Genomic DNA, 27,959 nt, shown 5'->3' on the forward strand with positions numbered 1-27,959 from the left:
CCATTCTTTATTCCACATTCTCACTTTGGTCACAACCTCTGAAAGGTTTGGGGGTTGGTTTTTTTTTTTTTTTGGTAGCTGTTGTTTTCTCTCTTCTCTAATTTGAATCCACTTTCTATAATATTATAAAATTATACAAGTACAGTAATCGCCAGTCAATAATAAATAGGTATTTGTTAGTTCACAAAGTTAAAGTGCTTCGAAGAAGGGATGTAAGAAGCTCTATCCTAGATTTGGAGGGGGGGGATGTTCTTGGAAATGTAGTGCAGTAGGAAGCTCTGGCCTGTTGTCCCTAGTCTGTGGTCACAAGAGGCACGTGGCACCTCTCCCCCTTGCCGAAAAGGACCCCTCGGGCACTCCTGAGCGTCTCCGAGCGGGCACCAAGCGGGAGCTGCGCCAGGGTATTGGAAGCATGAAATAACAACACCCGCCGCGTTCCACAGCCCGAGGCTGAAGCGTTCCGGCTGTCAAGAGGGCTGGGGAAGGTTTGGAGAAGGTGCGGAATCGCTCCTGGCACACAAGCGCAGGGAGAGCATCCCGGTTTTTTTCACAGTTTAGTCTTGCGCAGGGACCTCAAAGCCCAAGGGAAGCAAACCCTGGTCCTCCCCTGTCCCCTCACTGCGAGGGAGAGGGGCAGATCTGCTCCGCGCGGTGGGGTGACAGCCGCAGCACCCCCCCCCGAGCCCGCGGGCATCACCCTGAGATTGGCAGCCTCTTTCCCTGAGGAAGCCCGGTCCCTCTCCCGGAGGAGAGGTGCTGGGAAGCAGGAGCTGCCTGCTCCCCACAAATAAATGCCCTTAGCTGCCTGCAGAGGATTTGTGCATTTAAAAACTTCCTTCTAGGGGGCCTCCTGGGTTGGGTTTGAGCTCTGCTTCCACTTTCTCTCCTTGTCCCCTTTGGTCTGTCCTTCCCCACACCCCAAATCTAGTCACCTTCCGAGGCTTTTCCATGCAAAACGCTACCTTTTTACCTGCCCTTGCCTTGCAGGTTTTCCAGCGCTCGTTCCCAATCTCCCTCCCACGTCAAAGCCAGCTGTAAAAATAAAATAATAAATAAACCAAACGCTAAAACCCTTCCAGAGCCCAGTTCTCCTGACCTGAAGGGGACTCACATGTGACACCGGGAGTGTTCCAGCTGCTTGCCAACCCAGACAGACACTAGCCACTAAAATACTTGGGAGGCATCGGTCCCCGCTTGGAGCGAAGCACAGATCAACCAGTTAGAAAGGCCAAGGTCTGGCTGCTCCTCTTCATCACATGCACGTTCCCAAAGAGAGGAGCCACCGTGCCCTGAGGATCAGTGCATGCACGTCAGCAGAAGTCCCCTGAATGTCCCCACCCAGGGGAGGCTGAGGATGACAACCAGTACAGAGCTACCAGCACAGGCTCAGAGAGAAGGTGACACGCTGCTGGGTACAGCAAACCACCTCCTTCCTCCCTGTCCCCAGACCCTGCTCCATCTGGCCCTGCTGTGGCATCTTCCTCGCCATGACTCTTCCACCAAGGCCAAAGACAAAGGGGCCGCCGCCCAGGATCCCTTGTGGGACAGTCAAAGATTAATGTCCAAGGAGCGATTAAGAGAACGGGGGTCTCGCCTCAGGAGCAAGTGCAGGAAGAGTTGCAGCAGCCAGGATGGTGGGAACACAGTCTTGTCGTGTTCAGTGGAAGAGCTCCACCAACACCACCATCAGGAGCAGCTGCAGCCAAGAGCCAAACGTCATGGTGGCCTGGCCCTTCTGGGACATGAACCTGAGCTGATTGACCAGGCGCTCCTTCACCAGAGCTTGCTTGAAGCCATCCTCCTCTGAGATGCAAACGTAGTGGCCGTAGTGAATGTGGCTCACGTTCTGGATGAAGTGCAAGCAGTCCTGCTGCGGGTGGGTGGTGTTGCAGGTCTTGATGAGGCTGTTGTTGTGGTACCAGTTGTAGGTGGCGTAGTGGGACTCGATGGGACAGTTGAGGTAGTAGCGGGAGAAAGGGACAACTGTGATGTTCTGATAGTCATCTACTGGAAGAGATTGAGAAGGCAGGGATGAGACAGGACTGCCAGGAACTACGGATTTCCCCCCGCCAAGTCTGGAGGGAAGAACAGTCAGGTCGATGGGGACATGTTACGCCGCCATTTAATGGCAGGGCCTGACCCACGCCTGGCGAAGTCCACGGGACTCTTCTCCCAGGACGTCTGCAAATACCGAGTTAATGCCCTCTCACCCAGCCCAAATACATTTATCTAGCGATTAACTCCAAGCTGAGACTTGCGTGGTGTCTTGGCTTCGGTGTGATCATTCCCAGTTCCCCAGCAATGAGTTGCAACACCTGGCATGGCCCGTACAAAGACCTGAGAATCCATCACCCTGCCCCAAAACACCCCCGGGATGAACAGCCTACAGCTCAAAACCTTTACATACCTTCCTTAATGTCCCCCTTCTGGCACCTTCCTCGCCACGGGTCCAGGTTCAGGTTCTGATGTACCTCCCTAGCAGGTGGGAACAAGCATTAACAAAGTTAGGGAGGGAAGCAGCGCTTCAGCGGATCGGGTAAGGAAGAAAGTTTAAACACCTGCTATTATGTGGGTAGGGAAAAAGCACACCGCGCGCCCCCCCACTTAGGAGGCCGGTGGATGACAAACATCTGTCTCATGCCGCAGCTCTCCACAATCAACTGCTTTAAACGGCATCCAAACAGCGGAGTTACACCCGTTTCTAACAGCAAAAGAGGGGCTGGGTGCTCAAAATCCATTGACCTCACCCTCCCCGGAGCAGGGGTGCTGTGGGAGGGACAATTCCCTGCAGGGGCACAGTTTTTGAGGATAGCGCAGACATCTACGCCGTTACCGCCTGGACACAACGGGCTCGTCTCATCTGTGATGGGCAGATGGCCTCAAAACCACATGAGGCCCTGGCCGGAAGGGGAATACCAAGGCTCTGGGTATTTCTGACAACAAAGCAACCAGCCGAAGGTGATGGAGAAACAGCAAGTTGTCGGTGCCACGTACCGGTTTAGATAAACTGACTGACAACTCCCGTTGAACCACCCACAGTATGGGTCCCTTGCCAGCAAGCAGCTGTCACAGTTGTTGCGATACAGCCTGCACATGTCCATGGGTATCTCCATGACCTTGTCTGTTGAGCCAACGTACAGCACGGCCTGCAGGAGGAAAGCAGAGGCGTTGATCGTCCCAGCGCCACCTTAGGAGCATCCAGCACTTCTCCTGCAGCTTCACTGTCTGCCACTTCTGCAGCGTCACTGTGATCCTGGGGTAGATTTCACCCAGGGAGCAGCCAGCCACGTTCTTCTCTCGCCGCCAGGAGCGGTGGTGTCGGAAAAACTCCTTTGTCCACTGGCCTGAACAGCCACAGAGCTACCCAGGACTGGGGACATCAGCCCAGCTGTTAGGATTTAAGCAAAGGACGCCGCAGGACCACCCACAAGCCCACCCAAGAGGCTACTTCCATATCCAGGGGCTGTCGTTAACTCATCGGCCCCTGCCTCCCCTGCTGTCTGCTTTTAATGCTGCTGCCTGACGAAGGAGGCAGAGACTCACCCTCTTGTGGTCCACGATCATGGACTGGATGGGGTCCTTCTTTGGGAAGACCTGGAGCTCCATGATGTTCTGCACCCCATCCGGCAGCTCCACGATCTTGTGGATGGATCCCTTGTCTGGAAAGAAAGAGGGGAGAGTCCCGATGAAGCAACACTGAGAGCGGCAAGGCCGGGCAGAGGGGCTGTGGGCAGGGGTGGGAAAGCCAGGCAGAGAGCCAGCTCTGCCTCCAGCCCTTGCTGCGGCAGACAGTACCCGCTCTGCAGAGCCAGGCTGGACTGGATTCCTGAAACCAGCCATCCGGAGCAGACAGGATCTTTCCCAGAAGCAGCCTGCTTACTCTGTTAGGAAATCGTCCCCCAGACAGCAGCGTTTCCCACAGCAGAGCCTCGTCATCCTCCCAGCCAAGAGCCCCGAGGAACCCATTTCCCCATCACCCTTCGGGACCTGGCTGTGCCCGCTTTGATCAGCTGCGCCGTAGCGGCCCCAGCAAGAAAAACCAACGTCTCTCGAGCTCCGCTCTGCTTTGATCACTGGCCCGACCTTGCGCGAGCCTCATCTCACCGCTCGCCCGAGGCTGAAACTTGGGGGTTTTTGCCTTTCCGTTTTTCTAATTAAACCGACTCCCTCCCCACTTAAATGACTCCAAACTGGTGATTTAAGAAAATGAGTCAGTTCGGTGGAGGGGTGGAAAGACAGATCCCGAGGGAACAGGGCTCAGGAATGCTCATCGTTAACCTTTTTTTTTAGTACTCGCATGGTTTCCCCTTCCCAAATAGTCGCACCCTTCTCCACTATCACCCAGGGGGAGGTGAAAGATGTGACGCCAGGTCAGGCAGGGATTAGGACCCACCAGGTGCTGGCTCTTGCCTCCGTGCCCGCCTCAGCGAGGGTGGGCAGCTGCCTTGCCAAGCCCTGCATCTTGGAGCAAGCTCCCTGGCGGGACTCTGCAAGGCGTCAGCTGCATTTAAACTAAGATTTTCGGCGTGCGTGGGCCTTAATCCAACCCAGGCCACCTACCGAGAGCCGTGTGCATCTTTTTAATCACGGATGAGGAGACAAAAGCCCCAGGAAGTCCCTCCAGAATGAAAAGCCAGTGAATAAATCCCATCGCAGCGCAGGAAAAGGGTTGAGCCCGGCTGTAGGGAGCAAGCGCGGGGAGGTAGGCAGGCAAGGGAGGGAAGCGCTGGGGCTAGGGACCTTTGCACCTTCTGGGCGGCTGCCTGACTGAGCACGCCAACTTTTTGCTCTGCCGTCTTCTCCGCCAGTGCTGGCCCAGCGCTGCAGCATCTCCGGGATGCGATCAGGCGGTTGCATCTCCAGCCAGAGGCGCCCGCCTCGCAGGAAGCCTGCGCTGCTTGCACTAGAGCAAGCAGGGACAGGAGATGACAGAGCGGGTCCCTTTGCAAAGGATTTCTGCTTGACAGTGGTGAAGCTGCACCTGGGGAGAGCCATACTACCCCCTCCCCTGCCCTAAAAACCTGAGACCTACCACAGGCTGAAGCTGCCCAACTGGGCAAATTCCAGGTGCTGTTAATTCTGCTTTCAGCCTGTCTTTGCCTATGCAGCCAAACTGGGTGTATTTAGCTGTACTGGGACTTGGCAGCTCTTTTCTGCTTGACAGACATATGCCAAACTGGGAACACTTCACTCTGCACTGGGGGTGTCTCGTCTGCTTCCCCCGGGTTCCCTGCCCTTGAGGGGAACAGCAAACTCTGGGGAGCTCCCAAGGGAATGGTTCCCAGTACCTGTTGCCAGATAAAGCACGTTGTAGTGGCGCCCGTCACCCACAGAGACCTCATGCACGCCGATCTTCTGGTAGCGGTGCTTGTTGTGGAATAAGGGGCTCTTGGTGGGGGAGAGGGGCTCCACCCGGTCCTCCACCTCCGGGTGGCTGTCGGCTATCTTGAAGGTCTCACTCGGGGTGTGCTGTCCGGAGGAAACGCACTGCAGCAAGAAGGGACAAAAGCCACCGTCAGAGTCAGACAGGTCCCCAAGGATGAGGCTCGAGGGCGGGAGAACAAGACAGGCCTCAGCTCAGATACCCTATCCCGGAGGAGGATGCCCACCAGGCATGGTGCACAAGCCTGCCCTGGGGATAAACACACAAGCCCTTGGGGGTAAACACACAAGCCCTGGGGCTGCTGTGATTGCGCTGAAGCCAGCTCCTACCAGCAATGTCCTCTGCAGAAGCCGCAGTCAAGGAGACTCCTGCCCTGTCACCCCCACAGAGGCTTAGGGGACGCTCTCTCCCCACCCCACTGTTTGCTGCCAGGTCAGCGGTGCACCCCTAACCGCAGGGCTGGGCTGCAGGTTGGCTCGGTGAAACCCGCGGGATGAGCAAACACAAGGCAAGACATTGTTCCTCCAGCTTCACGTACGAGAGCTCACAGATCCATTTGCCCAGGCACGTAAAAGCCCGTCTCCCCTTGCTTTCTGTGAAGGTGTTGGACCTTATCCAGCCTCCTTTTGCTTCCAGCGACAAAGCTCAGATCCTTCCTGCAGTGCCTACAACCTTCCTCACTGCCCCAAGCCCTCACCTGGCTGCTCAGTGGTGGGACTGTCCCCTCACCTCACCCAGCTACTCTGAGAACGGCAGTGGCAGAGCAGGGACCAGCTCTCCTGGCCTCAGGAGGCCTCTCCACTTCATGTGGGCGTCTTTTATCACTCACTTACCTGCCCAGGCTTGATCTCTGGGTTGGGACCATTATAGCCTTTGAGTTTGGATGTCCGAAACACATTGTCAATGTCTCCAAAGGAATAGACGCAAACGGCAGAGCTTCCCCTGCAGACAACAAGAAAAGAGAGGGTCAGGGAGACATCAGCCACCACCTCTAGACCTGTGTGCATCGTGCCTTTGCTGACCATCTCCACTCTGGCTGTTTTCCACCCACGGGCCTGGCAGAGAGACTAAAGGGCTGAAAGAAAGGATTTGGCCCATGGGACAGGACAACCCCCTGTTTTGCGAAGATCCTCACCAGGTGTTTGTGAAGAGCCCGTAGACTTTGGAGTGCCGCCAGTTACTCGCAGGGACAAAGAAGACATCTTGCAACCAGTTGAAGTTGCCCTTGGTGACCGGGTCGACACAAATCAAGCTGGCCTTCAGGAAGGTGGTCCACTTGGAAGCAGAGAGTGAACCGGTTCCCCCTTTATCTTCCTGGGGGAGAGGGAAAGCAGGGAGTCAGGGTTTGGCAGAGAAGAACACACAGTCCCACCCTGTTCAGCATCTTGGATGGATAACTGCGGGATGCTTTGGAGATATATTTGATGCTGGTCACTGCAACAATGATGTACCCTCTCTAACATCCCAGCAAGACAGAACAGGGCTTTCTCTGCCCTACAGGTAAGTTGGGAGCCAGAGGTTGGGAAGGCCAAAGGACAGGGCCTTAGTCCACACGAACTCTGTGGCAGAGGAAACAATTGACCCAGAGGGGGCAAATCACCTGCTGATTACACCAGGTCAGCTAGCACGTCCATTTGCCACCCCTGTAACACTCTTGCCTCCCCACCATACACTGTTCCCATGGTACCTTACACAGCTGGGCCACTCGGGAGATGTTTCTGGGGGCCTCGGGACTCTTGTCTGGGTTGTCTTCACGAAAGAAGTAGTAAATCTTGTCCTGGTGAGGCTCTTCATGCCTTAATGTGGTGGCTTTGACAAACTGAGGGTCTGAAAAGGGGAAGTGAGCCGTCAGAAGACCTTGGCCTGAACACACACATTTCATCTGAAAAGCCACCGGTGGGGACAAAACCACTCACTCTCCGACAAGAGGGAATGCAAACACCGTCTGTGCTCCACGCAAAGGACAGGTCTGAGCCCATCCTCCACACCTGACCGGTGCATCGCACTAACAACCACTCTTCACGTGCCACCTTCCCAGGGGGTTCCCCTTCCTCTCCCTCCTGCCCAATTCCACGCGCCCGTCCCCTTGAAGGCCAAGTCCCCAGAGCCTGGTGAAGCCTCGGTTGCTTAGCAGCAAAGGAAACCCATTCTCCCTTCTCACACGGCGAAGCTATAATCATACTGGAAGGCTCCCTCTGTGGAAACAAGCTGCACTGTTGTTTGTGTTCACTGTGGAAAACCCAATGATGCTCTTCCTATTAATACACCGCTGCCACAAAGGGCATCCCCAGCAGCAGCAGGGTTCCTCTGAGCATCGCTAGTTGGTGTCCCCGAGGCAGGGAGTTCTGTCTAAGTGGGGGATTGGCCTCGTGGCTCTGGCTCTATCAGGTTTCTTTGCCGGTGCCCTGGCTGCCCCCATCCATTGCCCTGCATGAACAAGTCCTGGTTTTTCCGGGTGTCATTTTGATTTGATTTTTTCGTTGGCCAGGGTTTCAATAATCTCCCGTTCCCCAGTGTCACTGGGGAGGCTCGGGGGAAGGCAACATAATAAGCTCACGGAAATTGAGGAGGGTCCTTTCTATTCCCCACCCAGTCCCACGCCCAGCCCAACGTGTTCCTGCCCCAGGGTCTCACCCTAGCTGGGGATTTGGAAAGAGTCACTGCCCGGAGTGGAAGTTGTTCTTCCTGTTTCTACCACATGGCAGCTAATGGGCACCTTTACACAACCATATTTCCTTCCAGCATCTGACAGGGGACTTGCCACCCATTTCTCTCCGTTTCCCCATCTCCTCCTCCCAAGCAAGAGGAACTCACTTCTTCAGTTGGTTTGTCCCAGAAGCAAAGAGGTGAAATTCCCCCAGCTGGCAGCAAGAGAGCTGCAGGGAGCTGCTGAGTCCCTCCTCACCAGCATTGGTGAGGTCTAGTGGAAGGTGGGTTGGAACTACATGATCTTTAAGGCCCCTTCCAATCCAAACCATTCTCTGATTCTGTGATTGCAGATGGGGACCGGATCAGTCCTCTCTAAAGCTCTAGGGGTGACCAAATCCAAGCAAGAAGCTCTGGAGCTGCACCCCAGCTGGGCAGAGAGGATGTAGCCCTCCACACTGTCCTGTGTACTTATGGCTCACGGTTGTGGACTGACAAAGAGTCCATTTTATCTACCTGATGCGTTCCACGCCTTCAGGATCAGCCCCGTACTCACTCTGCATCACCGTGTCGCTTGTGTAGAGCTCTCCACCACCTCTCACTCGTCGGAAACGGGGTATCTTGCCATTCTGCTGGCTCTTCTTGATGGTGGAGTAGATGTCATGACCTGTGGAACAGGAAGGCTCATTTGCAAAAGGCTGTTTCCGGAGGGGAGAAGAAAACAAAGAACCTCTGGGCGCGTGAACTCACAGAGATGGTGGCTGTAGGTCAAGAAATCCAGTCCCCACTGCCTAGGACCGAGCAGGCCTGGCAGGACTCCCCCAGTCCTTTTCCTTAAAGAGTGGCAGGGGCAGATTCTTGCTCTGCCTCTGGGAAGGATCCTCATCTGTCCCTCTGCCAGGCCCAGAGCAGCGGAGTTACTGCAGGACCCACCTTCCCCCGCTGTTTCCACTGCACTCCATCCTCCCACACAAAGACTCAAGCCCCATGCCCCGGACAGGAATAAACAAACTTGTGCCATGCTCTGTCCCAGAACAATGAGCATTTCAATGAGGCAAAAGCAAGAAGCGCTAAGGCAAATCGCCAGCTAGAGCAGACGAAGCCCTTGGAGCTGCCTCAAGGTGACTCTTTTTGTGAGAGAGAGAGTCCAGCCTTCTCGCATGGCACTACGACTGAAAATACGCGAGGCAGTCGGACTTACCGTCAACGACGACGAGGGCATTCGAGTCAGGGGTGAAAGGAGCAATGCCTCTCCCGTCCCACGAAGTGCTCTCCTTCCTCTGCGTCTGGGGAAGGACAGAAGGGGCCCCGTAGAAATGCGGTAAGTGCAGGGGAGCCAGGTGCCCACATCCACCCCCGGGGTAGGAGGGAAGCAGCTCTCCTTGGCTGGCATAGCCCAAAGGAGGGAAGGACACAGCCCACCTTCTACCTCCAGAGCCACTCCTGGAGGTAAAAGGTGAGGAAAGCCGGGCTATGAGAACTGAGCACAGAGGTTCTCCAGCAGTTCCCTGTCCCTCTTTAAACAGTTCTGGGCTCCCCGGTTCAAGAGGGACAGAGAACTGCTGGAGAGGGTGCAGCAAAGGGCTACCAAGATGCTGAGGGGACTGGAACACCTCTCTTATGAGAAAAGCTGAGGGATTTGGGTCTCTTCAGTCTGGAAAAAAGACGGCTGAGGGAGGATCTTATCAACGCTTATAAATACGTAAAGGGTGGGTGTTGGGAGGATGGGGCCAGGCTCTTTTCAGTGGTGCCCGGGGACAGGACAAGAGGTAACGGGCACAAACTTGAACATTGGAAGTTCCACCTAAACATGAGAAGGAGGAACTTCTTTCCTTTGAGGGTGGCAGAGCCCTGGCACAGGCTGCCCAGAGAGGTGGTGGAGTCTCCGTCTCTGGAGACATTCCAAACCCACCTGGAGGCGTTGCTGTGCCACCTGCTCTGGGTGACCCTGCTCTGGCAGGGGGGTTGGACTAGATGATCTCCAGAGGTCCCTTCCAACCCTATGATTCTATGATTCTAGGTGGCATGTATGGACCCCTGCTCATGAGGGCTGCCCCATGCTGTCACAATAAGCAGCCCAATTTGGGCATTTCAGTGCACTCTGAGACAAATCAGGGTACCATTTTACAGATGGAGATAGCACAAAACAAAACAGCAAAGTGCTTTGCTCCGGTGGCCATAACATACCAAGTTCCAGCAGGTGGGAGCACAGGCACCGGTCCCGCACACTAACATCCCGTCTCCGTACTTCTCCACTAACGTGAGGTAATTTTTGTTGTCCTCCTGCAAGAGAAAGAAGAGGAGTGTGAGCGGCCATGACCGGCCGTGACCGGCAGAGCACAGCCCCGCACTTCCAAGCCCACAGGGCTACCAAGCACATTGCTATACGGCTCCCAGACTTTTTTGTGTGTCTTAAAGCCAGAGGAGGAAACCAGGATCATATCTCATACAATCTCCTGCTCCATAGGCACTGGAGGTCTTCACCCAGAGAGTGCACGTGAGGAGCATACACAGTTCCATCCCCAGCACCCCTCCAACCCAACTCCTCCTCCAACCCTCAACCATCCAGCTTTTCCACCATAGCTAGGACCTACCAAACTCCCAGGCGTCATGCACTGTCCTTCACTTTTCACCGGGAAGTCTTCCTAGGATAAAAGAGAGAGATATATGCTTTAATTCCTTCCCTCTAAAATCCAACTGATATGGGCTCGGCCCCATGCACTACATGCTAGTCACTCTTCACAAGGAGCAAAGCAAGAACATGGTCGAGAAGGTCATTCCACACTGCAACGCAGCCCTTTTCCCCACCTCAGCATTTGAAAACCTTTGGGGAAGCTGGGCTGGATCTCTCAGGCCCTCGAGATGATGAGGGGATGCAGGGACGCAGGGCCAAAGCAGCAGGCATGACTGGCAGCCAGCTTGGGCTGCTCTCCAAAGGATTTCGGGAAAGGACCCGTCATTGTGGGGAATGGATGTTCAATAGTGGGTGGTGGTGTTCAAGGATTGGAACGCGTGAACCATGCTATTCCTGGCAACAAGAAGGGAAGTTTCTGGGCCCAAATTTCAGCAACCGACTTGTCTGAGAAGGACAAGAAGGGGTCACAAGAAAGTCAAGTGTCCTGGAGGTTTTCCTGCTGTATTAACTCAGTGCCCAGCTGATCCAGAACTTTGAGGAAAAGCAGCCTGGGCTCCGACAATGGAAAGGGATGGGAACATATCTTCTGAGTGTCCCTTCTCACGCTAAAAAAAGGGTCCTCCACTGGAAAATTCCTTCCTCTGGGGCAGCAAGGAGGTCCCAGGGGACCACGGCCTGGGAAGAACCCACCCACAACTAGCATAGGAGACTTCCCCCCTTGCTGCAGCCATTCTCCATACTGATGTTCCAGCTTCCCAGATGGATGGGGGCAGGCTGGGCAGAGACCAAACCCTTCCAGGCCTGACTTCACTGCTGGCAAAGACACTGAGCAAGGTATCTAGCGTTTGGGCTGCGAGACAGATGCTGGTCACCTTCTTGTAAGGCTCCGGGGCCGAACTTGTTAGCAGAGCATCCTTACCGTGTAGTTCTCATAGGTTGCGAAGTCGTAGTAATAAAGCTTTCCCTCTCCCCCGACGTAGATAGCCGAGCTGTTCTCTTTATGATAGAAGACCGGGTACTTCTCGCTCCTGGGAAACACATACTCTTTCACACCTAGGAACAGCAAAGAGGGGACGCTCGTCGGGGGAACCACAGCTGACTGCGGAGAGCACCTGCAGCCGGCTCAGGCCGAACAACTCCCTTTCACATGTCCTTGGTTCCAGCGATGAGAAAAACAAAGACAGGGGGGCTTGGGGGTCCCCCGGGACAGCTGGCCCAGCGCCAGGCAGGCAGGGAAAGGCAGCTCCCAGGCTCAGAGCCGAGCTATTGTCCCCTTGGCCCCAGGGGATGGGAGAGACGCACAATGGAGCAGCCCCCGCCTGGCCCCTGCAGGGCTGGTGATGGAGGAGGAGGAGGAGGAGGAGGAAGAGGAAGGGAAACTTTGTCGCAGGAGCTTTTGTAGGAGAGCAGGAGCTCAAAGTGACTTAGAAGTGGCTCTGCAGCAGCCAGGTGAGCGCTGCCCGCCTGCTGTAATGGCCGAGTGCCTCCCAGGTTTCAGATGAAGGGCTCCTTTTCCCCTCTGACCATCCTCCGACAACCACTCCAGGCAACTGCCTCGTAGATTTGGCTCCTGCACCCTCTTGCCCTTGACGTGCCTGCAGCTTTTTGTGCCTCGGGACCTCTTACATGCTCAGTCGGAGCTGGGAGTTCTCATCCAGCTGAATGGGAGAGGAGCTGCTGCACTGCCTTGCAGCTGGGGGGTCAGCCTCCCCCCGGCCCCCGTGTCCATGGGGTGGATCATCTCCTACCAGGCACAGCCCAGCATCACACCTCTCCTCACCAGCCTCCAGGTGCACCATCCGCATCCTCCCTCCAAGGGCCAGGAGGGATGGACTGGGTTTGGACCCCCGCCACTTCCAGGCCAGAGCCTGGAGCTCTGGGGCTTCCCCACACGTGACAGGGGAAGGGTGCAGGTAAGGCCGCAACCCATGGGCTCCACGCCCCAGATGTGAACAAGAAGTGAGCTTGCAAGACCCAGGACCCACGTCAGAAGCAGTTGCTGCAGACGGGAAGTTTTCGAGGCCCAGCTGGGAGGAAGAAACGCCCGTCCTCCCCTCTTTCCTTCTTCTTTCACCTTCTAGCTTTTCCAGCTCCTCTTTTCTAAAAGCATCCTCCCTTCCTCTCTGTGTTTCCAGCTCAGCTGTAGGAGGCTGGCCCTCCCCTGGGGCTTTTGCTGGCCCTCCATGGGGTCTGCGGGTCCTGCATCCCTCGCTGGGACGGTGCAGCCACATCTGGGCAGCTTTGAGCAGCCGTGCCAGGTCCCAGCTCCACGGCGTGGTGCAATGCACGTGCCACGTGCGCTACCATAGACCACCCTGTCCCCTACCATAGCTTGTGGCAATAACACGAGAGAGATTGCTCCTCCAAGGGGGGAAAAAAAAAAAAAATCTCCAATCAGGACTGACCTCGGCTTAGCACGACAGGGCATTCCATTTTCATCTCTCCCTATTTTTCCCTTTTCCAAAGAAGAGGGGACTTCTCTCCTGGCAAGTGCTGCTGCTCCCAGCAGACAAAGGCTGCGTCTGCCTCAGGAGCTGGCTGCCTGCACAGACAGGCAATTAATCAGTGGCACGTGGCCCTCTCTATTTATAGGGGCACTTGGCAGGACAGACAAAGGACAATCTTTGCACAGTCCAGCACTCCCCCTCTGCCCGGAGCACACCATGCAGGGGTCTTGCCAAGGCTCCGCAGAGCCAAAAGTAAAAAGGACTTAATAGAGATCTGCTTGATTGGTGGCTTTTTTTTTCTCCACTTCGCTCCGCTGGTCGCACCTTCTCAGGGTCTCTAATCCCTGCGGCACCCAGCCAGCAAGGCTTTCCCATCGCCAGTTTGGCCAACGGGGATGCCGCCAGCCACCACCTTGTGATGGGAAACCCTGCCAGACCCGCAGGCTGCTGTTTCACAAGGGCACTTCAGCCGCAAAGAGAGAGGGTGGAGGTGTGTCGCGGCGCAGAAACCATCACAGCTTCTCGCTAACGCCAACAGCTCCGGGGCTGCCCTTCCCCTGCACCGTGGGACAGAGGTCACCGGGCTCAGTTGGGACCCTGCAGCTAAGGGAAGACCAGCTGGATGACGGTCCCTGCCCACTCCCCGTCCTCTCCCCAGCCCTACAGTCTTTCTCCTCTGTCCAAGGACTTGGAGAAACTCCCGAGCATGTGCTTTGCCTGCTGGAGAATCTGGCATCGAGTCTTTTCGAAGTGACTGTGCAATTCATTTGCCTAAGTAGCCCGACAAGCGGGAAGCCAGCCGGTCATGCCAACTAGCCCGAGGAATCTCAGATGCCACAGACTCAGTCTATGCTTGCCGAGGAGGAGAGGACTAACCCCCTTTTCACCACCCCTCTTCCCAGCGGTCCCCAAAATCCGCCTCTCGTCCCAACCTGCAGAGCCGGCAGGCAACAGCCCATGCACACTGGAGCCCTGAAAGCCCTTCTCCCGGCTCCGGCTACCACTGCCAGCACACCCATCATCGCCAACCCCCCGCAAGCAGGTCTGGCCAGACTTCAGCAAACTTTGCTCTTGTTTTCAAACCGCCAGCCCAGCCTCTAAATCTGCTGCTGGTCCAGGAAAACATACACCTTGCAGCCATTCGGAGAGAACGGCCGGAGAGCAGCCCTGAGGAGTGTCGGTGTGAGGACTTGGGGGTGTCGGTGGATGAGAAGCTCAACAGGAGCCAGCAACGTGCGCTGGCAGCCTGGAAAGCACCTGGGCCTGCATCCCCAGCAGCGTGGGCAGCAGGGTGAGGAGGGGGGATTCTGCCCCTCTGCTCCGCTCTGTGAGACACCCCTGCAATGCTGCCTCCAGCTCTGGGGCACTGACAGCAGAAGGACACGGAGCTGTTGGAGTGGGGCCAGAGGAGACCCCGGAGATGCTGGGAGGGCTGGAGCCCCTCTGCTGTGAGGAGAGAGCTGGGGGGGTTCAGCCTGGAGAAGGGAAGGCTCCGGGGAGACCTTCCAGCCCCTTCCAGTCCCTAAAGGGGCTCCCAGAAAGCTGGGGAGGGACTCTGGAGCAGGGAGGGGAGCCATGGGACAAGGGGGAACGGTTGTAAACTGGAAGAAGGAAGATTGAGATGAGATCTGAGGAAGAAATCCTTTGCGGTGAGGGTGGTGAGCCCCTGGCCCAGGTTGCCCAGAGAAGCTGTGTCTGCCCCATCCCTGGAGGGGTTCAAGGCCAGGTTGGACGGGGCTTGGAGCAACCTGGTCTGGTGGGAGGTGTCCCTGCCCAGGGCAGGAGGTGGCACTGGGTGGGCTTTAAGGTCCCTTCATACCAAAACCATTCTATGATGATTCTATGATTCCCCCATTCCTCTTCCTCCGCCCTCACCCTTTTGCACACCTCAGCCCTGGAGCTCCCGTTACCTTTGGTTTCATTTTGAGGCTTTCACCCAACGCCACCTCTTTCTTCAGCTCAGCTGCGAGAGCTGTGCCAACCTGCAAGGACGCACTTCTCTCCCAACAGCCACAAACAAACAAGCCCAAAACAATAATTTGGTTGGCGCCAACGTATTATTTATCCTACTGCTCCCCGGGGACCGCACTGAATCACTAAGCTGAGAGTAAACAGCTCTGCTAGCCAGGGCCCAGAAGCGTGTTTATGGCTCCAGCACTGATTTAACTCGATCCGGAAGGGAGCCTTTTAAAGGTGTTTCTGTGAGCAGGTGCTGGGGACCCTCTGGCTGACCCGCAAAGCTGGCCTTCAGCCCCTGAAGCTCTCCCTCAAACAGCTCGGCTTAGGCAAGCTGTTTGATCCCCTTCGCCTCTGCTTCTCACCTGGCAGGAACAGGGGGGAGCAGCCCTGCACCCCCAGACTGGGAGCCTGGCTTATAAATGGCTTATAAAGAGCCAGGGATGATGGGGCAGAGGGCACCTAACGGCCCACACGATGTCCTCGAAGGAGGGGACATGCCTCCCCTAGCGAGCCCGAGGCTGCTTTTGACACTGCAAAGAAAGGCTCGCCCCCTTGGAAGGGGGAAGGCATGACTCTGCCACGACCCTACCTCTGAAATCGAGTCCGGAGCTTCAGAAAACACTGGGCTCACTTCCAGCGCCTGGCTAACCCCGCCGAGTCCCTTTGCCTGGCATTTACTGCAAACCCCACCGTCAGCGTGCAAATCAATGGCGCAATTGTCAATTGAAATGCTAACCCTGGGTTCGGAGGAATGAATGGGAGAAAGAGCGGCTTTGTGCTTTGCAGGCGAGATGCACACCAGATTGAAGAACAACCATATTAAATGCGGGAGAAGGAGGGAGTCCGGTGCATCTCGGAAGGATGCCTGTAGGGTGAGGTAATGGAGGAGGAGGAGGAGGAGGAGAAGGGAAAGGAAGAGGGAGATGCTCCGGATGAGATAAGGGCAGGGAGGCCCATCCTAAACACCAGAGCAACATGGACAACAGAAGCAGCAATCCTGCTTCCCATCTGATCTGGGCAGAGGATGAAATGGGCCACATCCCTAGGCAAATCTGGCTTTAACGACATGCTGAAGGGCTTTCTGGCTCCCTTTGGGTCCAGGAACTCCCTTCAGAAAGGCAACAAGAGCCTGGGCAGAGCCTGGCCTTCCCCAGCGTCACGGCAAGGTCGGATTCCCAGAACATCCCAGAGCTTTGCACGGAGGGGAAGCGTTCCCCCCCGCCTCCAGAACAGATGCCCAACTATAGAGAAGTGGCGTGGGCATGCCGCCGCCTTGCAGGCAAACTCAGCCACCCGGTTTCTCATCCTGTCTGGAAGGCCGTCTCAGCTACGGCAGTCCTTCTCCCCTCCGCGCTCCATCGCTCCCCCGATCTGGCAGCCAGCGCCGCCATCCCAGACGCTCGGCTTAGTCACTGGCTTGCACGACTCCCAGCACCGGCAGCGGGCGAGTCTTTGCAGGTCTACGATTTACTGGCGCTGGGGGAGGACTGCGTCTCCCAAAAAATGGAGGGTGATGGTTCGAATCCGCTCTGGTGCCAGGATTTTAAAGTAAGGAACTGAAATAAAGCTTGGAAAAAAATAAGGGAAGGAGGATGAGATAAGAACCTGCTGGGTCTTGGGAGCGGTGCTGATGCAAGTCCTTTACTCGCTGCTCATATAACCCGTGTGAAGTGACACACCCCTTGGAATACAAAGGGAAACCAGGCAGGGTATGGGGTTTACCTGCTCCCTGGCGTTACCCCCTTTCACGCTGTGCTGCCCTGAGCTGGGGAAGCTCAGCTTTTGCTAAGCTGCCTACATCCTCACAACCTCTCCTGCTGCTGCCGTGGGACAGGGACATGGGGCTGGGCCACCTGCCAGGATCACAAAGTGACAAAATGGGATTTAGGCTGGTACGGTGCCGAAGCTCACCACGAACGCAGCCAAGTCTCCGGAACCGCCACGCTCCCCGACACCCAGGCAAATCCACCCGGCAGCCCTGGGAACTCTTCTCGCTGTAACACATTATAACGTTGGCAGTCGGCACCGTCAACACGTCCCTACGCTCCCCGGCACGACACCGATGACACTGCCACCTGCTCTGCTGCCTGTAGGTCTGACAGTGAGCACACTCCTGCCTGAATCACAGCACTTTTCAGATCCTTTCCTGGTTCCCTCCTTTTCCAAACAATTTGTCATTTCCCAGGTTTATTATTTCTTCCTTCCTTTTTTAACAGACTGAACAGATTACGACCTTGATAGCAGCGCATCTCTGCTGCAATCCGACTGAGATTGGCTCCGACAGCAAAAGGAAAAGCTGCCTTACCCAATGCTGACTCACAGACACGCAGGGTGGTCCCCCCCAGGTCTTGTCCTCTACACCTGTGCTAGTGATGTACCCTCACCTCTCAGCAATGCGGGCCCGGTCATGAGTCAGGGCTGATTAATGTGCTCCAGGCTCCTGCACATCAACACCCTGCTTTTGGGAACGTGAAGGCTCCATTACGTCAATCCCTCTTCCACTCCTGCTTCCCCAGCACACGCGGGATGCATGACGAGCAGCCCAGCACGGGCAGAGGGACTGCTTTCCTATTAGGGCTGGGAACGTGATTCAGGTCCACTGCCTTAAGGGACAACTTTCAGGTCAGAACTCCTGGTCCCAGCTTAGTCATCACTTCACAGTGCGGTTCCAGTTTCACTATTCCCCTCCCCAGTGAGACAAGGAGAACAGCCCTTGGGTTTCCTACCTACTTGCCCACATACCAGCCTTGGGAGCCCCACCAGCAGATAGTCCCCTCTAAGGGGACCACGGGAAGTCACAGCACCCACTCCAGAGGGATGGAGACACCCCACGGGGCTGCGCCACGTCCCCTCCATCCCTGGGAGAAGGACTGGACCAAACCACACTGCTCCCACCCAAGAGCCACACGCCGTCTGTCTCCCCGGCTCCACCACGGGTGCCGGCAAGAAGCCAAGTTGCGTTTTATTTTAGATGATCTATAAATTCCCAAGCTGAGACATTTCAGAAGGAGGAAGTATGCCTCCGGGGAGCTGCTGCGCTCACCGAGCGGCTAGGTTTTCCTTCCCCCGTGACTTTGCCCCAAGGCAGCAATGTGACACAAGGAAACCACAGTCGGGCCGGGGAGGCGTTTGCCAGAGCCCCGTTCACCCACCAGCCACCCCCTTCCCAGGGGATGGACGCCTCGAGCAGTCTGATGGGCTCCTGGGACCCAGCAGATCCTGCAGAAACGGAGTTGTTTTTTTTTTAAGGAACAATTTGCCCTCTAAATGAGAGGACCCAAGAGGGACACTCTGAGAAGGTTTGCTGTGAGCTGCCTCGGAGTAATCGAAGGGCTGGGAGTTGCAAGGTCTCCAACACGCCTCGGTGAAAATGATACGCTTTGGCGGGAGGGTTTCTGAGAAGGGTGAAGAGGCAATACAATGTGGGAAACCACTTCCTTCTCATGGCTCACGAAAAAACCTGGCCCGTCATGCCCCCCTCTCCCCAGCTTACGCCACCAGCACACTGCCCAGGGATTTAGCTGGGATCCTCCGGGAGGATCCTGGGAGCTGGGATCCTCTGGGCGCTGGGGAAGCAAGAGGCACAGGCCCTCAGGGAACATCACTCCGTGCGTGGGGCAGCGCTGCACCGTTTCGGTTCAATCTACGCTCCAACATCAGTCATTTCTCAAAGAAAGCAAAATGAAAGAGAGCAGAACCAATACAGCCCCATCCCCTATATCCCCTATAAATTTCTATCCCGGATCCCTAAGAGCTCCCTCCAGAGCCCTCCCAGGGCCAAATATCATCCTTGTCCCCCTTTCGCTTCCTCCCCATCCCCTACATATCCAGTTTGGCACGATGTAGCAGAGCGTGACCATGAGCCCGGTGCCCGGCACATCTCAGAAGGGGTCTGTGCCTTCCCCCTCCTGGTCTCCCTGCTACCCTGCCTTCTTTTCAGGGTGCTTGCAGGGAGCCCCCCAAAACCCCTCTGCAGTATTTAGTCTGCCGCGGGCCAAAAAGGCACCGGGGAGTGGCAGCGGAAACCAGACAACAAGAAAGAGTGCTAAAAATGTCTCTGGATGAAGCGGGACCAGACACAGACACACGCGTTTCCTGCTCTTTAAAGCCCTCCGTGCTCTCCTAGGGCCCACGCAGAGACCCCCAGCTCATGCCCGTGCCCACCCCGAGAGCCTTACACCGCAGCCAGGTTGTTTAAATGTGTCCTCTCCCTGTCCTGAGCAGGAAAACCACCCACGAAACACAGGTACGCTCATTTCCAGTATCGACTGCCAGAATCCAAGAGCAGTCACCGGCTGTGAGCAGCAGCTCCGGAAAGGCAGGGTCCGTAAAACAGACCAAACAAGCCCTATTGCAGGCATCAGTCACTTCCTACGTATTTCATAACCGACACACAGGCCTCTCCCGCCGGGGCAGGGAAGGGCACCGGCCAGGTAGCGCAGCAACACTTAGGTCAGAGCAGCCGCCTTTGCTTTAGACAGGCAATCCCACCCATGGGATCCCAAGAGCAGGTGCGTACCCAGAAAGGAGAGAGCAAGTAAAATGGTTTCCCAAGAGAAGGCAAAGTGCTTTTCCATCAGCCCAGGGCAGGTGAAAGCCCTGACCGCAATCTTCCCATGCCCTAAACATTGCAGTTCAGCTCCCGAAAGCAGCGCAGCTGAGAGCGAGGGCTTGGGCTGCGCGCTGCTTTCATTTTCCTTTTCTATCTGTGACCATCATCCTTCATGCAGAGAACCAGTAAGCCCAGTACTGAGCAGCGCAGGCCACCCACAGGAGGCTGGAGAGCATCGGGGGGACGTGCAACCCTGAACTCTTGCAAAGGTGGCTGTGCACTTGCGGGAAACCCAGAAGAAAGAGGTGTGAAAGCACGGAGGGGTGACGTGCGACTGGGAAGCCCACGTTACTCAAACCCAGACCTGATCACCTCACGCATTTCACTCCTCTTTCTTATTTTAAGTTTGCAGCAAGTCAGAGCGACGGCTTTAATTTGCTTGGTATTTCTCATCCTGCCTCTCCCCCAAGACAGTTGGGAGACGAGCAGCGTTTGATCATCTGCCAAGAAACCTCCCGCTATCTCTTCTCACAGCCCTCCCTGACTGCTTTCCACTCCCTCGGAGCACCCCTCCAAAGGAAAGAGCAAGGTCAGGGATGTATTAGTAACACCTACATCTTCCCCGCAGCCGGACTTTTCCACCCTTGGCCAAGCTTCGTTCCCGGCTGACACCATACGATGCTGCTTGCCTTTTCTTTGGCTTCTTCCCCAATTGCTTCCAAAGACCCTGCCCTCGAGACATCCCTGCCATCAACAGCAAAATGCTCCAGAGCAGAGGAAACAATTCAGCCTGCATTATCAGGGATGTATCCTACAAAAGCTCTCAGCCTGCACGCAATCCAAATGCCTGGAAGGGCTGCGCTAGTGCAGAGCAAAGGCTTGAGCTTGCAGAGTAGACTCTAACTAGATAAATATGGTTTTTTTAGACTTACACTACAGAAGGCAAATATTCTGGCGCGTTAATGATTTCCACTCTATTTCTGGTAGGCTCTGGAGTGTCTTGGCAGCAGTATTCAGTGCAGGGGTGAGCAAGAGCAGGAAGAAAGAGGGGAGGTGGGGGGAAAACCAACCCTCTGGGCTTAGTAACCTGGCTGCTGGGCACGGGCACGCCTGCTCAAAAGCTCTTCTGAGAGCTATGCGGCCCGTGCCCCTTCGCAAGGGGCCTCCAAGCCGGAGCCAGAACCGGCAGCCATCCCAAACGCCGACTCAGCAAGCAACAAAAGAGCCCCCCTAACCTGCAGCCGGGAAGGAACAAGCCTTGAATTCAAAGCCTCTGCCATCAAGCAGGGCTTCACGAATACGGGCAGCACTGCAGGGCTCTGCTTCACCCTCTGAAGGCTTGAACCTGAAGTGCTTCGCGCTCCAGGAAAGACGGGTTTGTCCTTTTTAAACGCGGAATGACTATTAGATAGGCACGGCAGTGTTTTCTACGCACGCTGCTGCATTGCTGCTATCCCCTGCCCACCTCTGCATGCTCCCCCCCGCCCAAAAATATGCAGCACTGAAGCCTGTACCGCTGCAAGATGAGTCCGGAGCTTTGATTTCACGTGCAGCTAGCAACAAAGCTTGTCATCCAGCAGCTACGTTTTCCCCCCACCAGCCCCGAAGCCGGGCTGCTGGCTGCACCCTACGGATTTGCAGGCGCTAAATTTAGAGCCAGGTTTTGTTACTTTCCAAAAAAAAAAAAAAAAAAAAAAAAAAAGAAGGAAAAAAGTTCTCTTTAATGACAGTCCCGAGCTGTGCCGTGTTCCTGCTAGAAGCTGGGGAACTTTGGCCTGTGATTATGGTATTTTATAGTACGGTCACTGGAACAACGGCAGAACAACAAAAGGATGCTTTTAGCAGGAGAGCTGCTATCTGGAGAGCATGGCTACCCCTCCCACTATGGAAGATCGCTTTCCAGAGACTGATTTATCTTAAAAAGCCTTCCAGAATAAAAATTGCCCCCAGCATCCTCTATAAGCATCCACCGGCAAAACAGCCGCTTTACCTTTTAGCTTTAATTGGCAACCATCTCCTACGTCCCCGCTGCTGGTGAGGGCAGGGCAGCCAAGAAACCCTTCCCGGGCACACGTCCTCTTCTCCCAGGCCAGGGGGGAAGAGCTAGGACAAGGGGTAAGGGGACCTGCACAGTCCCCTGTTGAGCCGCCGGCCTTTGCAGAAGTTTAAAGGTGGGAAGAAAGATTCGTGGTTCTGGAGCGAGGATGAAGTTTCAGTTCCCTACAGCAAACAGATGAGATAATGCACGTAGCAAAGGGACTTTCTCGCTAAATTGGGAAGGGCCCCGTCATGCCCTTTGCAGCCCTCCTACCTGTTCCTATAGGCTTCCCACCCCTGTAATGAGTATCAGCTAGGTCTCAGCCCTTCAGCCTCCTGGGTTTGTGCCGGGGAAGGCTGTGCAGAGCGTCCCCTTTCTGCCTGCTTGGCCCCCACCAGCAAGGAACATGCAATATCCATCCTTCTCATGTCCATCTTTGGCTGCAGTGCCGCATTACTCAGACTTGGAAAGCCAAACCGCCGCATTCCAGTCAGTCATTTGAAACCAGACGCTCCGATCAAGACTTTCCAAAACTCCCGTTATCCAAGATACGAGCGAACCCACGGCCACGGTTGTTGTGAGCGGCCCGAACGTCTGGCCAGGACTGCCCATGCGTTCCCCAAGGCAACTCCAACAGCTCCTCAAACTTGCGCTGCCCTGTCCCTCCCAGTGCACACGTGCCCGACAAAGGAGAATGATTGAACCCACATGCATGTTTGGATGTGGAGTCACTGCTGCAGGAGGGTGCTGACACCAGTAAACAGGGTTCAAACTGGGGACTGGATATTTATAGCACTCCAGAACCAGAGCTGTCATTAAGGGCAAGATTGGGTTTATTACGCAAAGCCTGTTACTCCAGACCTAAGCTGCTCTGAAATTAGTAGAGATAGTAGGAAATGCTTCCGCATCCAGCTCCTGTGGCACTCTTACAGCATTTCTCTGTCATACCAGGCACCGGACGCAGCGAGACACAGCCTACTAACACCGGGTGGAGCTGGGATTGAAACGAAAACAGCGCCCAACAGGAGGAACAAGTCCTATTCTTGGAGCAACCAGGAATAGCCATACACCATAGGATGTAGCTCAACAGGAGAGAGCTGGCTTCAAAACAAGCAATTTCCTCCCTCCAACTCACCTTCCAGCTCTTTTTCTGGATACAAGCGTCTTTAAAAAGCATCTTGCACTCAGATTTAGTTTGTACTCAAGTACTCAGGCTTAGATGTAGTTTATTCTGCTTTAAGGCACCGAGCCGGACTACAGCAACTACAGAAAACCTTCCCAGGCCAATTTTCTGCAATTCTGACCCCGATTCAGCCCGAGGGCTGGCACAGAGCTGGGCAGCGGGTCGGCAATTTGCATCTGGCTCCCTTTCCCAGGCCCGAGCATTTCAATGAAGCAGCCACAACTTTTATTAGTTCGCCCATGCCTGTTGTTTTTGTGTCACGCTCTTGCAACAGGAGGTGGTTGTGATTCACTCCCTTGGTTTGTTTGGTTTGTTTTTCTTTTTCAATCTGCGCCAAGCAAAAAAATATTTTCAACCAACGTTTTATGATACCAGCATCACCCACCCTGTGAAAGTGAGCCGTCTGCAGAAAATAGACTTGCTGGGAAAGCGAGAAGCTTTCTCCTGGAAACGTTGATGCTCCCAGAGCTTCATGTGAAACCGTCCTACAAAGATGTTTCACGCTCAGGGGACTGTGGCTCCTAAGAAAACAGTGCCACTGTCACTGAGGAGTAAAAACTGGTATCAGCAGCACAATCTCTCGTTTTGCCACCGCTCCCCGCCTCGCCTCTGGTCAGCTCTCCTCTTCCTTCGCTATAGCTGAATGCAGCCCCGTTGCATGAAGAGCTCCTAGAAGAGCTCTTACAGCGCTGTCTGTGCTTGCTGGTACAGTTTTCCCATGGCAAGGAGAGGCAGCTGAGCTTGGAAAAGCCCCGGAGCTGCTACGGGCAGCACGGGCAATTTCCAGGAACTGCCATTTCAATTTTCCCCCCATGATCCAGGGCAGGCGACAGCCAGATCATCCAGTCCAGGCAGACAAGGGTCAAGCGTATCGTCTTTCCTTTCCCCTGCAGAAAACTACACGCCAACTCAGAACCAGCCCCCTCCAGCTTCCAGCCTCCTCTGTTAATGAGAAAGAGGGGAATAATTAAACCGTCAGACCTCATATTCCACCCCAAGGTGTGAATGCACGTTTGTCTCGGACCTATGCAGGGATAAGACCATTTTAAGCATGGCAGCAGCTAAAAATTATTCCAATCCTGCACCAAAGGCCCCAGGCTATAGGAGCCGGAGCCAGCCCTTGGGGCTCCTCGTTGTCCTCGCTGCATTCTGCTCTCCCGATGCTCGGTGACTTTCCGGTCATGAGACAGTCAGCCTGGGATGCCATCCTTCCCCCTCCATGGAGAGGGGCTGTATCTGCCCGCTCTGTCACCCAGACAGCTCTGCCCAGCCCCGGGACACAGCGGGTTCTGTCTCCGCAGACGGGTCAGAAGAGTAAACACAATATCTGTGCTGACAAGCAAAAAGCTCAGCGTGGGATGGGAACGCACCTTTTTCAAAGGAAAGCCCAGCTGGTCAGCGTTTAGTTAGAAAAATACATGGAGGCAGGGGGAGGATGGAAATAAAAGGGAAGATAAGCGAGAACGCAGCGTGCGAGGTTGAAGCACTTGCTTCTGCGCCAGCCCAGGCTGCTAAGGCTGAACTCACTCCCACTCTGCAAATCTCAACAGATAGGGAACTTGCCATTTATACAAATCTTCCTTCGTTAGAACACCAGGAAGGGTAACGGTCAAAAGAGACCCTGATTCATCTGTGTGCTGGGTCAGCTGCAAAAGGGAAGGGGGGCAAAGTCCTCGTCAGTAAAAAGGATCTTAAGCACTTTAGCTATGACCAGTGGTCCGGAGCTGACCTCAGCCCTTTGCTCCGTCTGTCTCTCCCCTAAGAGGAAGAAATCCTGCAGAGTCAGACATGCTTTCAAATAACTGCTTACCCAGCCGGACCCGAGACCGGCCACCTGTGCCAGCCGCTGGGAGAGCTCCAAGGGGTCCCTCACCATGCCTCCGGGGGCAAACGTTCCCAAGCCCGCGTTGATGTTGGGAAAAACCATCCCCTTTCCTTACCCGCTCCTGCGCTGCGGCATCAGGGAGGCAAAATAACAGGCAGAACAAGGATCCGTGGCCGATGCCCCGGGGCTGGCTTTATACACACGGCGCACAGAAAAAGGCAGATCTGCAGAGCCTAGTGCTCCAGCCACCCACCGCCGCAAGTCCCCAGGACTGCGAAATGACTTCAACTCAAGCAGCTCCAAACACCAAGACACGCCAACTTGGTTTCTTTGTCTTCAGGTCTGAGCTCGGGATTGTGCCACCCAAGCCCAGCTACGTGTTTGTTTTTTTTTTCCCCAGCTCACAATGTCCCCTCGCCTATTTCTTGATATGAAACCAGACCGCGAGGGACCATGGGGCGCAACTGCAACGTAGTTCCGCGAGGCCAGGGCTCTCTCTCCATGGGTCCGGCATGGTGCTGGTGAGGGGAGCAAGACTGAGAGCTGGAAGGGCAGCTGCAGCTTTGCCCAACACCAGTTTCTTCCTCTCCCCCAGCGCCGCAGCCCATGGAGGGATCCCACACACGTACCCTTCCCTCCTGGAGACACCTGGGCTCTGGCCACTGCCAGGAATATCTCCCTTCACCCGCAGGGCTGCAATGTCTCTACGTATTTTTGCTGAGGCTGCCGTACCTGGTGCTAGTGATGGGCTGTGGCGTGTAAGAAATTTAATTATGTGAAGAGCTGCCAGCTCCCGCAGAGCCCAGGGCTGAGGCCAGCGCTGCGCCGTGGCAAAGGCAGCACACCAGGCCCGGCCCCGGCACAAATACCCATGAAAATGTCCCACTTCGCTGCTCCTCATCCTGCTCCCAGCCTCCAGGACCAGGGCTCGAGCCACAGAACTGAGCCCTGCGGCACCGTCGCCCCCCCTGGCGAGGGAGATGTCTCTGCGCGTGGATGCAGAACAGCAGCAGTGTGCTGAGCTGCAGGTTTTACTGAAGATGCTGCGCTCGCCTTTCACTGCGCCCGGGGCGTTGGGGAAGTTCGCGAGCTCCCTGCCACCCCACCGCACGTCCCTTTTGCCCCTGTCCCATTTCTTCATCCGCCTCCAGATCCTCCTCTCCACCTTCCTCCTCGCCCACAGACCCACTTCCTAAAGGGGAGAGGTGACAGAATGCAATTTGTTAAATAGGACACACGAGTGACTCTTAATGAGCGTTCCACACCTCTGGTACCTCCCTGATTAAAATCCCTCTCGGCCTGCTCTCGCTCAACAAAAAAAAAAAAAAAAAAAAAAAAAAAAAAAGAGAGAAAGAGAGAAACAGGTAAGTATAAGCTGATCCCCTTACAGGGAAGTGTCCCAACACTAATTGGCTTTGGTGTTTCTCGGTGACAGATCCTTGCTGTGCTCAATGCCGGGAAAGCCACCGTCTGACACAGATGCAGGCAAAGGCCAGGTGACCGTACCGCGTGTGCACGCCAAGCACAGCCCACAGAGACAGGTGGAAACCAACCACCCAGGCTTGTTCTTTCTCCCTCTCAGCACAGTTTTACTCCAGAACAGGCATTTCCAAACACACCAGACCCCTGTAACTCAACTTCCAGCCCCCTCAAGCGGCACAGGGGAAACATCGATGAAGAATACGTGACTCCCGTCCTCTGTTCATTCTCAGGCTCTTCCACCCACCCCTCTTGCATCCCGTTTTCCCAGCCACTTCATTTCTCAGGGAATAAAATAAATGACGCAATGCTAGGAACAACCTTTGGCTGCCCTCCCTGCCAGTGTCTCTCCCCTTTGTGCGATGGAGGCAGCAGGCAGAGGCCACCCCCAAGCCACCCACCCACCACCCCCTTCCCTCCGCTCCTGGGCCCTTCATCCACGGGCAGGAGAAGGGCATCATAAATTAACAGCAGAAGAATAACAGATGGCGCAGAATAAACCAGGGGAAATTCGTGTCCTCTGAAGTTGTCAGTGAACAGTGAAGACAGAGGAGCTGTTGTACTGCAGAGCAGCATGAGATCCGCAGCTCGGCTGAACCCGCCGGCTCAGCCAAACACCAGAACCACCGGGGACAAGACGGGGTCTTTTGTTAAAGCCTCCCTGGAGGGTATTAATCAAAAAAGCTTGGAAGACACATGATAAAAACCAGTAAACGTTAGTCTGCTCTTTTCACCACATGAAGCTTGGGCTGTGCTCTAAGCTTGCTCCTTGAAAACATTTCTTTGTTCAGTTTCTGCAAAGATTGGGTCTGATTATAAGTCCTTGTGTGTCATTTCAGATGTATCTATTTTCTCAGAGATCCTCCGCAAATATTTACTCACAGACCTCATTTGCAGCTAACAGGGCAAGTACATCAGCTGAATAAGAAAATTAACTGTATTATGCAAACACACTTCTCCATTTCCCCCTGCAAGTTACAGAAATGGTTACTGTGTCTGTTTCAGGGCTTTTTGACAGGCTTTAATATACCCAGCTTGGAGGAAAATGTTTTTAGAATACATAGCAGAAAGGACTTGGCAAGAACACGGATCTAAAAATTCAATTAAAAGCAATCAAGGAAGCCAGGAGCCCTTTCCTGAGATCACAGGCATTTTAGCTCGTTTTAATGAGAGCCAAAAGTCTCCCCAAAGAGACAAAAGAAAAAAAAAAAAAAAGAAAAAAAAGAGCAACTCTTCTCAAAAGACAAGACATAGGTAGAAAATACCCGGTGTGGGGAGTAGCTGTCAGCTGCAGGCACTGCTGCATCGCAAGGCTGCAGCCCCCCCGCAGCCCCGGGACTTACCTTGCGGAGCCGTGATGATCCTGGGGTTCACCTTGGAGCGCCCTGCTGCCCACACGCCCAGCTGGCTGGCCCACAGGGCCACGAAGAGGGCAACGGGTGACCTCCTGCCCATTTCGACTTCTTTATGGAGCGGGGATCGGGAGCCTGTGCGGGCGACAGCTGCATCGCTTGCCTTATACAAAAGAGGGCGCACCCAGGGCAGCCAATGACTGAAACGGAGGGTGGGACAATGTTTTAACTCCCTGCGAAGCAAACCTTATTAAAAAAAAAAAAAAAAGTCAAAATCGACTCTATTTAGCACTTCATTTGGTACCTGCAGGCTTTGCCAGGCGTTTTTGGTCCTTCTTTCTTTTTTCACCCCTCCTCTTTCTGGAAGGTGGGAGTCTGACGGCTTTGTTCACCTTCAATGCTGCAGCCAACCCAAGCCTTGCAATCAACTTATCACAGAGGCTCGTACAAGGAATATTAA

At 55.0% G+C, this 27,959-nt stretch overlaps 1 protein-coding gene across 2 annotated transcripts; it reads right to left on the minus strand.

Moving 5' to 3' along the window:
- SEMA7A (semaphorin 7A (JohnMiltonHagen blood group)) lies at positions 1 to 27,928 on the minus strand. 2 transcript variants are annotated; one of them, XM_074600744.1, is made up of 15 exons: positions 27,804 to 27,928; positions 27,491 to 27,699; positions 11,584 to 11,717; positions 10,624 to 10,674; positions 10,217 to 10,312; positions 9,231 to 9,315; positions 8,586 to 8,696; positions 7,071 to 7,210; positions 6,519 to 6,697; positions 6,217 to 6,325; positions 5,289 to 5,487; positions 3,544 to 3,659; positions 2,995 to 3,146; positions 2,408 to 2,475; positions 1 to 2,004 (listed from the first exon to the last, which is right to left on the minus strand). In XM_074600744.1, exons 2-15 carry the CDS (start codon positions 27,600 to 27,602, stop codon positions 1,658 to 1,660), a joined length of 1,899 nt encoding a protein of 632 aa, XP_074456845.1. In that variant the 5' UTR covers positions 27,603 to 27,699; positions 27,804 to 27,928; the 3' UTR covers positions 1 to 1,657. The 2 variants fall into 2 exon arrangements, with proteins under 2 accessions (XP_074456845.1, XP_074456844.1); XM_074600743.1 differs by having other exon boundaries at positions 1 to 2,007.
- Between the last annotated feature and the right edge of the window lie 31 nt (positions 27,929 to 27,959).

This window comes from Larus michahellis, chromosome 9, assembly GCF_964199755.1.
Source record: "Larus michahellis chromosome 9, bLarMic1.1, whole genome shotgun sequence".
NCBI lineage: Eukaryota > Metazoa > Chordata > Aves > Charadriiformes > Laridae > Larus > Larus michahellis.

Excerpts from the sequence above, each read along its gene's own strand:
- SEMA7A (XM_074600743.1), bottom strand. The coding sequence starts at position 27,602 with ATGGGCAGGAGGTCACCCGTTGCCCTCTTCGTGGCCCTGTGGGCCAGC. Across the intron at positions 7,211-8,585 it reads AAGCGACACGGTGATGCAGA|ACCCTCAGTTTGTCAAAGCC; the intron begins GTGAGTACGGGG and ends TCCCCTTTTCAG. Across the intron at positions 3,660-5,288 it reads CGTGCTTTATCTGGCAACAG|ACAAGGGATCCATCCACAAG; the intron begins GTACTGGGAACC and ends CTTTCTTTCCAG.